Source organism: Lasiodiplodia theobromae, assembly GCF_012971845.1.
Source record: "Lasiodiplodia theobromae strain AM2As chromosome Unknown scaffold_47, whole genome shotgun sequence".
NCBI classification, from domain to species: Eukaryota; Fungi; Ascomycota; class Dothideomycetes; order Botryosphaeriales; family Botryosphaeriaceae; genus Lasiodiplodia; species Lasiodiplodia theobromae.
Window position 1 is genome coordinate 1 of NW_023336527.1, and position 12,829 is coordinate 12,829.

At 53.1% G+C, this 12,829-nt stretch overlaps 4 protein-coding genes across 4 annotated transcripts; 3 read left to right on the forward strand and 1 right to left on the reverse strand.

Moving 5' to 3' along the window:
• On the forward strand, positions 1 to 961 carry LTHEOB_11301 (uncharacterized protein; the record flags this gene model as incomplete). Its single annotated transcript, XM_035508043.1, has 1 exon — positions 617 to 961. A coding segment is annotated over one exon (345 nt), but the record flags the coding sequence as incomplete, so codon positions are not given.
• A 501-nt stretch (positions 962 to 1,462) lies between these two features.
• Positions 1,463 to 3,061, forward strand: LTHEOB_11302 (uncharacterized protein; the record flags this gene model as incomplete). The annotated part of the gene is made up of 3 exons (XM_035508044.1): positions 1,463 to 1,465; positions 1,581 to 1,622; positions 1,751 to 3,061. 3 exons carry the CDS (start codon positions 1,463 to 1,465, stop codon positions 3,059 to 3,061), a joined length of 1,356 nt encoding a protein of 451 aa, XP_035366519.1.
• Positions 3,062 to 3,453: 392 nt separating this feature from the next.
• Positions 3,454 to 4,758, reverse strand: LTHEOB_11303 (Ebs-bah-phd domain-containing protein; the record flags this gene model as incomplete). The annotated part of the gene is made up of 1 exon (XM_035508045.1): positions 3,454 to 4,758. The coding sequence occupies one exon, from the start codon at positions 4,756 to 4,758 to the stop codon at positions 3,454 to 3,456; it is 1,305 nt and encodes a 434-aa protein (XP_035366520.1).
• A 1,096-nt stretch (positions 4,759 to 5,854) lies between these two features.
• On the forward strand, positions 5,855 to 7,297 carry LTHEOB_11304 (Uridylate kinase; the record flags this gene model as incomplete). The annotated part of the gene is made up of 1 exon (XM_035508046.1): positions 5,855 to 7,297. The coding sequence occupies one exon, from the start codon at positions 5,855 to 5,857 to the stop codon at positions 7,295 to 7,297; it is 1,443 nt and encodes a 480-aa protein (XP_035366521.1).
• Between the last annotated feature and the right edge of the window lie 5,532 nt (positions 7,298 to 12,829).

Consider the following 12,829-nt stretch of genomic DNA (forward strand, 5'->3'; position numbering starts at 1 on the left):
CCTAACCCTAACCCTAACCCTAACCCTAACCCTAACCCTAACCCTAACCCTAACTGATTAGAAGATAAATATTTTCTTATATATATAGTATACTTATTTATAATAGATAAAATCTTCGTAGTTAATTCTAATTATTATCTTATATTTCTCTTATTATCTTTTTTATCTAACTATAGCTACTATTTTCTAAATATAGTATCTAGTAACATTTTAAATAGCGGTAGTAAACCCTTAATAATTATAATATTCTTTTAAAATAATATTAAGTAGCTAGATTAAAATAATCTACGCGGAAAAGATTACGCTATTAATAGATATAAATCTACTTAATAAGAAGTATAATCTCTAGATAAACTACTAGTTCGGTAGTAGTAAGCTAGACGAGGCCGTTAACGCCCTAAACGAGCTTATTAAAGCCATCGCGATAAGAATACCCGGCTAAGCGTAATAGAAACTAGTATAAGACGGGCTGCTGGCGGCGAACGCGCTGTCGCGTGCAGGCGTCGCCGAGGATTCCTTCGCGGTAGGACTTCTCACACGAGCGCGCCGAGCCCCCTTTAAGTATATCGCCTCGGGCCTGCTCGTCCCGACCGTAGACTCGTTCGCAGCCGCGTAGCCGTTTACCTCTATCGCCAACGCCAACGATAGCGACGACGACGAGGACACCCAGCCCATCCCGCCCGTGCTACTCTTCCGCGTAGAAAACGACGCGCGGTACCACGACGGCGGCGACGACGACGAGCCGCCCTTTGACGCGCCCTACCGCGCGGCGTGCGCGGGCATGCCGGCGGGGCTGTACACGGCGGCGGCGGACCCGCGGTCGAAGGACGTGGCCGAGGGCGGCGGCGTACTGGCGCTGCCGTTCCGCGTCGGCGGCAGCGGGCGCGCGCGCCGCAGCGACCGCTCGCGCTTCGACAGCGCCGCCGCCGTCTTCCAGCTCGGCCTCGTGCTGCGCGCGTAGCGCCGCCTGGTCGAGGCCGGCCACTGGCCCATCGGCGGGCGCGGGGTGCTAGGTGGGGTGGAGACTTTTCGCCGCGCGGATACCGAGAAGAATTGGCGGAAGTACTGGATTGAGCCGTCTTAGTAATATTTTCTTTCTTTCTTTTTTTTGGTAGAGGGGGACGGTACGGGATATAATGATTGTAGAGCTGAATAGTATAGGTTAGCGGCACGTGCTAGTATAATGATTATAAACCATGTGGGCTACGAAAACTTATCAATGCAATAATGCAGAGTACCCCGCTTGAACGAGTCAAAGCGCTGCACTTTAACGCCCGGTGCGGCGGATCGGCCCGGCTCAGGCCATGAATCATCGTCCGCTCTCTTGGCGGCGGTCGTCAGCGTTTCCTCGTCTCCGCACCTCCGCAGCTCCGCCGACCCTCTATATAAACTCGTCATTGCCAACTCCACGTCAATATGGTGCGCGCGAAAGCCGGCAGCTGTCTACCAGCATCGCCAACTCATGGTATGTTGCCGGACGAGCTGTCCTGCACGTCTGCTGACCCGATTGCAGCAAAGCGGCCTCAGGCAATTGGGAAAGGAACGCGACCGCACAGCATCAGCAGTGTTGCACGTATCAGTTAATCCATCCTAAGCTCGGGAACACCGGTGCTAGCAGTCCGGTAAGTCTTCCCTGCTTGACCGCATGGCCCTGAGCTTATGAGACTGTAGCTGCACCCTTCCACGTCCACATACCAAAGCGCAAACCTATCGACACGTCGGGTCGGGTAAACCAGCACAAAAGCTACAGCGGCCGGCTCCGACCACGGAAGAGGACGCGCACACGGAAACGGCCAGCGACGAGGCGGTTAGCAACAACCCTATTGACTGCTGGCGGAAATACGAGCGGTGGCCTTGGAAGTTTTTCGAGTCCGAAAACGACATGAGTCACTTACTTGCGAGGAAGGAATCCACTTCCACACTTCGCCGGAAGTCATCGGTGCCGTGGGCCAACTCGAGCAACATCACCCCCACGCAATCCAATCAAAACCCCAGGGAAGCAAAAAGCGCGCCATACAGGGATAAGAGATATGAGACGCTTCTCGAGATGAAAAACAGTTTTCTGCGTAAGGATGACGCTGGGGTCAAGAAGGAGGCGAAAAAGCTGTGCCGGGATCTCCTCGAGATGGAACAGGCAGCACCCAAAGACACGCTGTTTAGCGAGGACATCTTCGAGGAAACTTGCGAGATAATGCGGACGAGAAACGAAGCTCGACTCACCCGCGACGTCACGTTGTTGATCGTTCCCTCGGCGGAAATTCACACGATACGCCACCCTCGACACCTAAGGATTCTGGTGGAGACTGTCAACCGAGGCTGGATCAAGTCAATTCCTTTATTTAAACCTCGTCCACAACCAGACTATGCAGTCGGATTCCGTCCGTCGGCCTTTTCAGAAAAACATCTCCAACGTCTGAAGCCCTTCATTGGAACTGCGTTGGAAAAGTCGTACTTCGCAGTGACGCGGTACATGTACTTCCCCTTTCTTACTTGCGAGGTCAAGTGCGGCGCGGTGGCGCTAGATGTCGCGGACCGGCAGAACGCCCATAGCGCGACGCTCGCGGTACGCGCCGTTGTAGAGCTATTCCGGAAAGTAGGGCGTGAGAGTGAGGTCAATCGCGAGATTCTAGCCTTTTCTATCTCACATGACTATAGATACGTTCGCATCTACGGTCACTACGCCGTAATTGATGGGAAGAACACGAAGTATTATCGTCATAACATTGACGATTTCAGCATTACAGCTCGGGAAGGCAAGGAGAGGTGGACGGCGTACAAATTCACCAAGAACGTCTACGACAACTGGATGCCCGACCACTTCAAGCGCATCTGCTCCGCCATCGACGATATCCCCGAGGTCGATTACGATGCGTCTCAGTCGGAACTGCGGTTTTCAGGCCATACGGGTCTTTCGCAGGAGCTGGAAAGCCACCACCTTTCGCAGTCACAGGAGTCGGCATCGGTTCCTCGTCGAGAAGATGGGTCAAGCGTTGCTTCTGTTGGAGCCCCGACTCCTGACACGCCTCTTTCTCAGAGCTTCAGGAAGCGGAAGCGGAATTAGAGATTTCTCGCAGTCTGTGCGTGTTTTTTCTTTTCTTTCTTTATCGCCCGTTTTATTCCGCAGGCGTTGCATGGTTCTTTGGCAATTATGTTTTCCGATATGTACTCCATCGAGTATGTTGACTTTCTGAAGAGGAGCTGGGGCATGAAGATGGTTTGCTTGATAGGGGCCTATGTTTTAATGGGTAATCCCTTGCTATGTATTAAAGGGTGAAACATTTCGCTCATCAACAATTCGACGATTTGTCAACTCCGTGCAACATCGGATTTCTTGTCATTAATGTATACGGGCAAGAGCACAGTACGCCATTAATCAGAGGGAAGAAAACTCGAAGTACATAAGTAGTAGAGACAGCTTGGGCATGTGTGCTCAGTGAAGACATGTCGTTGTGGTCAGGTTAAAGTAGGAGACTGTGAGGGCTCGTGGACGACAGTCTTGTCACCACATAACATGCGCTTGCGGTCGTCGGTGCCACGCCATTCCCCGCCTGGCCCCGCTGCCTTTGCCAGCTCCGGCTCCAACTCATCCCACTCCTGGTCCGTTGCAAGTGCCAGGAGGTCTGCAAATGCTTGCATCCTCGCATGCGGCGGGAGATCTTCGATCTGCTCCCGCACCTGAGATGTCATCAGATTCCACTCCAGGCTGACGTGCACCCGGCCGTCGAGCGAGACCAGCGCATCCGAGCGGTTCCAGAGGCACGTCTCGAAATGCTGGATGACGGTCTCCACCACACTGCCCGCATATGTCCCCAAATAACCCGGTTCGCGCAGCCTTTCAAGCGGGATCCGCTGCAGCAGGCACGTTATTGCTTTCTCGAGGGCGCGCCCTTGCATGATGCCAAGATTTAGGACATGTGGTGCCCTTCTATCGTCCAGGATGCTCCTCCGCACAGCATCCTCGGCGCTGCTCTCTAGATACTTCAACACGTCCTTGCGCATGGGATATGGGCTGTGAGGCGGTAAGTCACGTTCGGGGGTTTCTGAGCGGCGTTCGGGCAATGGAAAGTTGGCCTGGTTGATTTCACCAGCCAAGGTGGCGGTGGACTGGGACTCCGCCTCTCGCTGCCGTTTGCTGCGACCCTCAGCTGCTCTGTCGCCGGTATCCGCCGCTTTACTGAGCTCCTCCCCGTCTTGTGGCGGTTCTGTCTTTTCCGGTCCCAGAAAGCTGCATTTCTCGCAGTGGTAGCGCGTGTGCGAGATCAGGAGAACGTCGGGTGCTGCGCTGTCCTTGTCGTCGATGGAGAAGGCCTCGACTTTGGAGCCAATTGTTTCAATGGGAACAATGTCCAGGTCGTTGCTCGCGAGGATTTCGCGCTCGTGCTGTCCACTCTGGCGGCCAGGTTGCGTGTCCTCGGGACGCTGGTACCATTGCAGGGCACACAAAACAGCACCCGCGCGAGTGATGGCGAATTCCAGGATTCTGCCCACCCAGCAGTCATGCAGCAGCTGGCAAGGCGGTTTCTGGGGCCATTCTTCGTCCATGTGCACGAGCACAAAGTCGCCTTTCTGCAACAAAAGGCAGGGTCCGTCGTCGGGCTCGTAGGAGACCGAGTCTCTCCGTTGGAGTTTCGTCCACCACCTGGTCACCCAGTATCCTTCCATCTGGTATTCCTGGGCTATGCTGTCTCCGAGCTTGAAACGGATGAAGTGCTTCCTGGGCCATGAGATAAGCTGGTAGGTGCGCCGGGGAGCAGACATGGTGGGTTCGATGTGGAAAGCGTGGAGCTGAGCATTTCGCCTCAGCTTGAGCTATATGCACGAAACAGCCAGCGATGTCCTGTCGGGAATATGCAGGTATGCACACTGTGGTCCGTCTCTGTATCATTCCGGGCAACACGGGTAGTTGCCGGAGCTCTTACAGCAAGCCCATGCTCGCTTTTCGCCGTCTTAGAAGACTTCGTGTCGCCAGGATATGGCATTAATACGAGTTATTGCATTATTGGATGCTGAGGAAGCAAGCATTGATTTTACTGACTCTGATGGGGCGAATAGCCAAGCGGAGTCGAAACCCGATTGGTGTTGAGTCACGTGCTAGGTGGCATCACTTAATCAGGACGCCAAGGCCCGGCCACGTCACACAACGTCCGCTCCCACAGCTGCGCCCTCCCTTCTCATTCTCTCGCCCGCCTGCCGCAAGCTGCACGCAAGTTGCCGTCCATGGCCTTTAATGCTTCCGCCTTCGCGCCCCGCAAGCTCGCGGGCAGCGGCCCACCCCCTCCCCATCGGCTCCGCCACGTTCCGATGGTGCCCGTCACCTCATGTCTGGTGTTTCTCGTTTAGCGCGCCCGTCTTGGCCATTGTCCCTTAGCCTTCCTATCGCAAGCTTAGCTGGTATGTGCAAGCTCGTTTCTTTGTCCAGAGTCAGGGCTGCTCTTAAAAAGCCCGGGTGGGCGGGTGGGGTCAGGAAGTTGCCGGCGGTTGTATGCTGGTGAAGCATTTTCCGCGGTGTGCTCCAGTTGGTAGGACTCTACAGTTAGTTGTCTAGTCAGCCAAACTCTCTGTAGTTGTCGCTACATCAACGTGGTACCCTCGGGGGCGTACTCTGACGTAGTGCTTGAATGCTGCTACATGACATGCGGATCTAGTCACAGCTTTGTGCTGCTGGCCCTCCGCGCAGTCGCCATCGATCACGATGGTTGTCAGTGTACGCTTCTGTGCTTCATCAGCCAACTCTGCATCTTCCGAGCTTGGAGCCAAGGCTGCTCCTCCAAAGAAAGCCTGGGCGGGCGGGCATCCCGCACCTCTATGCGGGGGGTTTATCTTCCCCAACAAGCTTACATAATGCGAATAGACCATGGCCACTCATCCCTTCTTCGGCACTTTGAACCCCATTGTCCAGGAGTGGGCTATCGTCCAGTGGGTCGACACAGCGACGAAGGAGAGTCGACACATGGGCCAGCTGGGTCCGCGCCAGGGTGCGACTGGAGCAGACTTCTCCCTATGCGTCGGTTTGAAAGGCCATGAGCTCCTGGTTGCGTTCCATCTTCCGGTTCCACTTCGCCCTGTACCTACCAAGGCGCCGAAGCCCATGTACGTCGTCTTACCCGTTGAGAGTCTTGTGATGGGCGTATTCTATGCAACCATCTCCTCTGCCGACATTCCGGCCATGCTGCGTGAAGAGCTACAGAAGAGCGACCTCCAGGCCGGTACCACTTTCCTCCACGTCAATATACGCCTGGATCAGCCCCCAGGCGTCCTTATGCACTTGCCGCAACCGATAAAGAAGCCAATCACGGGAGTCCCTCTTGAATTGCTCTCAAGCTTGAAGTCGCTTTCCGAGTCGCGCATATTCAACCTATGTCTACAAGAAGACAAGGCCATCAGCGAGCAGCTCTTTCGCATCTGTGACATTATCCACGGACGAAGTTACAATACTCCAGCAAACCAGCTTGTTTCGAAGTGGGCGAAGGACAAATGGGATGCGTTTCCAACCCAAAACGGCACCTTGGCGACGCCACTCTGTCTACCTCCTCTGTGCAATGAGAACCCCCCGGTCTCAGTTCCTGCTTGTCAAGCGCCACCTGAACAGGCTCTCGAACGCCGAAACATTGGGTTCCAGCCCCAAGAACCACCGCAAACTGCCGCCTCGCCCGCCGAGACTGTGACATGCTACGCCTCCACCGAGATGACCGCAACGAGCGTTTGCTTCACCGATGAGCTGGATATGGACGAGCCCCTGTCTACGCAGGCGATGCGCCTCGAAGCGATTCGCGCGCTGCTCGCAACGCTCCTTAACGAGACGTCAACTCCCGGATCCTCGTTGAACGAAGTGCAAACGGACCTCGTTGTTGACTTGGCCGAGTGGCTATACCACGCGTGGGCTTTCGACCCTGTCGCGCACTGGACATTTTGCGCCGACCTGGGCAAGCTTGCCGTGGCTGCTCGAACCTGCAACCACCGCGTTTTCGACATATTGCGGATCCGATGCCAGCAGCGACTGATGTTGGATAACCCCGTCGAAAAGTCTGCTAGACACGTTAACCTGCCCTCGACCCTTAAAGACAAGATCAAGGATCTGATTGATTACGTTTACACGAACGTTGCCCGAAACGCTGATATACTCATTCGTGACGAGGTGATACAGCTGCGATGTGCTTCGTTGCGTGTGGAAGCCGCCCGTGCGGATGGAGATTTGGATAATGGCATGACTGAGGATGAATTTGGCTGTCGGCTGGCTCTCTGCGTTGTCATGGCGTTTTTCAAGACTTGGGGGAGTGCGGAATTGCGGACTGTTTAATGACATGGTCACTACCGAAGGCGGGTTTATCATAGATCGAACGCGTACACCAGTGTGATGAGCTAAGTTTCTCTCGTTTTCAGAAAACTCTATAAGAGCCGCTGTAATATGTCATCTAAGCTTGTAGTTCTTTAGACTACACTCAAGCTTATAGCTACTCAGAGTGACCCGTCCTATTTGCCATCCGTCCTATGGTGGGGGATAGGTGTCCACCGAGACAGTCACTTAGCGCCGCTCATCACCTTCTGTTTTAGAAGAGGAGGACAACTGAATCTGTCCGTGGCGAGAGAAGACCCGGGACACTGCTGCTGAGGGAATTTCCGCTTGCTCTGCGGACGCACTCAAGGACTGATTCGTTCATTCGGCCAGTTTTTCACTTTATGGATTTTGCCCTAAGCCCTCGTTTACGACGTCTACCATCATCAGTATCTAATCACCTTCATGCCTGCTGCCTGCCTCGGTAATAACTGTGGCATGAGAAACCCTCCTCAGCTCCAAATATATGATCGACAGTCAGCAGGCCATGCTTCCGCATGACTGCATTCCATGATATATGCGCTGTCCACTTCGGGAAATGGTCTATGCTAGCGCCAGCTTGACATGTATTCTTTTCCTGGTCACTGCTGCAACTCATTAGTCTTCAATGCAGCGCCATTTGCCAGTCTCCACTGACGCGTATTCCTTGGCCACATCCGCCGATAAGGCAGGAGATTCGTCCTTGATGGAGGGTCATTCAGACCTATTACTGATCCCAACATTGGTACATGGTGCGAAGGTGAAAATACAAGGGTCATCCATCTTGTGACGTTGCGATTTCCTTGTGCGCTCGAGGAGTGACAAGATGCCTCATGGGATGGCATAAATTTCTGTGCAGGAAAAAAGGCGACAAACCTGCGCGATGTACCAAGCCATCTCAAATCAAGAAGCCCGTGCTCTACTGCAACGAGCGGCCTGTGACGGTCTGAGCTTGTAGCCGTGCATTGCATGAAATCCCCAATGCCCTGGAGGATGCGCCCGTGTTTCCGACGATCTACGAATGCAACAGGCTATGCACATGTACATTGTCGGAACCATTGGCTTGGGCTAACCATTAGTCCGATACTATGCAGGCTGGCTTGTTGAACGAGTCGGTAGGCACGAGTGGGTACCAACTGCGTTGAATAATTGTTGGCTAGAAGGAAATTACGAAAGCTTTTGTTCTAATGTAATCCTACAGGCATACAAAACACGCCACTATTCTTGGCTCAGCTGACCGAGACCAGCTGTGTGCCCCACCCGAGTTCGAAACCAGGTTGAGGGAAAGGGTGATTCTCACATGCCCCAACCCCCAATCTGTGTCGACCGCTGCCATGGAATCAACTCTCATTAAAGCCTGAGAAGGCTTCGAAATTAATCAATACATTGCCAAAGACGTATTTCATGCTTTCAATCTCCCTCCCAATCATCGTGAGTCAAGAAGTGGCAGTGCTAGTGCCAAAACACCGTGACAACCGTCCAGGATTTGTCAGCGGATCTCGACGCCGTCTCCTAACTTTCAAAGGGTTGAAGCTGAAACTGTCCAGAAAGCCTAGTTTCCATGAAGTGAAATACGGCCAACTGCCATGCTCGAATTCAATCTGTGCGGCGACACTCGCCAATCAATTTGCGGTCCAAGTTCCAGCTTTCAAAGCTTCGGAGGACGAAGTTTGGAGAAAACGAAGCAGATCAGAACCATGGATAAACGCAGCGGTAGGGCGAACTGATTCGTTGTACGCTAGATGCACAGGAGACAACAGATACAGATGGACGCTGAAGCAGTGGACAACAGACGAGATCGAGTCGATGAGCGAGAGGAGTGGTAGAAATGCGAAATGGGCCAAGTAACTGCCCTACCATCGATTCGTGCGCATCCCAACGCTAACAGTCAATGACTTCGCAGCAGATACCCATGCCTAGTGAGGAGCACATAGACAGCCCAAATCTCTGCGATCCGTTCTCAATCAGGCGGTCCCGCCAATGCCTACACTACGCCATGCATAGAAGCCTCTGAGAACCTTAAATCGAGCTACAAGTCGGAGTACGCCTTTTCAGTACTGATGCTTCAACAACAGCAGCATGTGAAAAGGCTGCTACTGAGAAATTGTTCCAGCAGAGAACATTTCTCGGCAATCAGCGGTTGCGAACGCAGGTGACGCCAGCAAATCTTCCCTCTTCCATAGGCCCGCATTAATTAAGTTGGCAGAATCAGCGAGCACCACCTACCCAATAGGATTTGTACCCTCTTTACATTTCCGACTCCACCAACCCCAATCCAAACGACGCGATAGTGCCAGGCTCGGGTGCATCCGCCCTCACAGCCACAACTCCCCCTCCTCCCGCTTCTGTGACCTTTGTGCCCCGACGTACATGGGCAATCCTCATGCTGTGGGGTATGCTGCATATGAAAACCACATGTCTGTCCGGTGGAACGTTTTTCGGAGGGTTTAGGATGACGTCTCCGTTCCGAGTAGCGGAAACAGTGGTCGTGAGGCAATGAAACGAAGCGTGGCTTTGGGGTATGGCAAAGGTCGCTCGCCTCGCGTACTCCCGGAGACGTTGTGCTGTGGTGCCGTCGATAACCCTTGATCTTCAACGTTCACGCCCATCTGTAGGACCTGCACCACTCTGCCTTGTTGTTCTTTCTTCACTGTACGCATGTGCTGGAGTCGGCATACCTTGCCCTTCTTTGAAAAAGAGGAATAAATAAAACCCCACGTGATGTATGTAAAATATCAGGAGAAATTCATTTTGTAGTCACTACGCTGATGTGTATGTGTGCCCTTAATAGCTCTGTCTACACCTTCTTTTGGCTGGGGCACAGAGGACAGGCGGCGGGTGGGTATTACTCCAGGACGATGTTCGTAATTACAGAATGAACAGGGAATTCATTGAAAGAATAATTCCATGTAATCTTTTCCATCGCCATTGGGTGCACAAATCGATAGCGGTGAAGTCACGAGCGCTAGTAGCTTCCCCCTTCTGCCAGCCTCAGCTCTTCACATGTCCCGCCGTGCTTGCCCGCTTCATTTGGCTCTTAGTATTAAGGACATGGTTCCACACCCGAAAGGTACCCTACAAATTCTTCGCCAGAACGAAAACTATCCAACACCTTTCAATGCAATACTTTACTCTCTACAAAGCAACAATAAACTATCCAAAAGTGTACTCGTTTCCATGTTCCTGCCGGAACTTCTCAAACTGCTCACCAATGCGTAACGTGTGGCTACCTGGAAGCTCCACGCATTCTCGTAGTAGATTGATTGTCAGCGCAAGACAGAAAGACAGCTGGCAGCGCTGACCATGGTCCTCCAATGAGCAGTGCATTGATTGTATTTCAATGCTCAGATGCTTCAGTGCATGGCCGTACGCTTTCCATATGCATACGATGCTCCTCACAGTGGTACTGAACGACTGGAGGTAACACTCCTTTCCATAAGGGGGAATATTGTAGCTGAACTGGACTTTTTGCAGGGAGCAAAGAATAAAGCGGCTCACAAAGTGAGTGATATGCCGCCTGATACATGTTTGACGTTGTATGCCAGTACGTAAGTGGAATACCTGCTGTTCTTGAAGAACATCTTGAGCTTCGATAGAGACTTGGCGGTTAACGAGAAGGAGCGAGGGAGTATGGAGTATATATGCGTCCTTGCTGTCGACCATCCCGTCGTTGAATTTCTCGATTGTCCTGGATATGTTGTTGAGATCAACGGCATAGCGATAGACGTATTGTCGAAGCTCAAGGGGCAGCCGCAAGAACGCAAAATTGGAAGGGGCATTGCTGTTGCCTGGATTGTGTCTCTGCGTGGGTGAATTTTGAGTCGGTGGTCTCGTATGGGCCTTCAACCAAGGTGGCTCAGCTCTTGTCATCCAGACCCAGCGCGAGGACGCGCCCGGAAATGCTTCTTCAGTGTGTTCTTCAAGCCTCGCGGGAGCCGGTTCCCATACAGCTCTGTCCCACCAAACATGGCCCGAAGCGCTTCCCACCGAGCGGTTGGCAGCGAGCCGTGGAGACGTTCGGGCAAACCGAACATACATGCGCCGGATGCTCCCAGGATTATCCGGGTCGGCCACGGCCTCCAACCGATATGGACCAGAGACCCAATCTATTTCCGTTATCTCCGAGCTTCGGCGTCGGTAATCTAAGGTGTAATAGAGCTTCAATCTGTAATTGTTCGAATCGACGTGGTAGAAATGGAACAGAAATTCGTGCATTCTCTGAGAGGCGTATGTTAGCCTTTGTGCTCGCCAATAAACAATCCAGGACTTTTCCTTATACTCACCTGCCAGTCCATTGGAGGAAGCATATGGGGTTCTCCCAGGCTTCCACAAAGCGGTACAATCTCGATGCACGAGACGGGCGGAGGGTGCCACATCGACATTGCGATTTTTCCCGGCGAGAAAGGTATTGCTGATGATTGCCAGCACGGTGGTGAAGGAGACGGTACTGGTGAGATGACCCAGCCTCTATCGGGCTCGCGAAGGAAAAGGGCTAATAAGTAGAACAAACGGTCTCGCACGATCCACCGCGCGTTTGTCAAAGTCGCGTCGTTTGTACTACCCTTATGCCGCCACACCGCACGCGTTTGAAGGACCCACCCGGTTCGTTTGCTTCAAATCAGCCGCACTATCCTCAATAGCGCCGCATTCTGCTTATCTGCCAAGCGTTGGGGCGGAAGCCGGCCTGGTTTTGCAGGGAGCTTGGCGTGCTGAAAGCTTCGTCGTAGTCCACCCAGCAACTCGCATCGCTGTGCAACGACGGCGAGTCAGAGTGTCGTTTTAATAGGCTAAAACCATTAGGTTTGTAGGTGCGAATGTGGTACGCTGGGTGGGGGCTCAGACGCGAGCCAAGACTTCCATGGACCTGCCATGACGCCCTGTCGCATCTTCCTGCTGAAGAGCGAACTGAAGTGTGGAGTGAGGTGATGAAAAGAGTGGATTGCTCAACTATGTTAACATACAGGGTAGGGTCGAATATATAGACAGTAGTGTAGCTTAAATCACGTGACTTGGCTTCAACACTTCCATCATCGCCCCAACCCCACGCCCACCTCCCTACCGCGCCGCAACATCGCATTGGAGTTTCCGGTTGTCGCCTACTAAGTTGGTTGATCTGCACGCCTCTCGGCTAATACTCCCGTTCTTCCGCCACTCGCCTCCGGTGTATGTACGCGTAACTACCGTCCAAATCAGTCGGCGCTGGCAGCTACCCCGTTCATGGGCACTGAGAGGCAGGCCCAGGCCAACTTTACGCGGCAATGTGCCAACTCACCGCAAGAGAAAATCCCTCATTTCCCAAAAACACCACGATTAAGCATGACCGCCCAGCGGATCAGCGGTGGATATGGCTGGACACGGTCGGAACAGCGCCACTGGACGATCTATCTAAGGTATATTGGCATCAGAGGAGCTGTAGCGGGGGCCAGTGCGGTGTGGTATCCATGAAAGGCTAAGCCGTCACTTTGGAAACGTTTCTGAATGCCTGGAAACGTTTCCAGAAAGCAACGTGCACGTGCA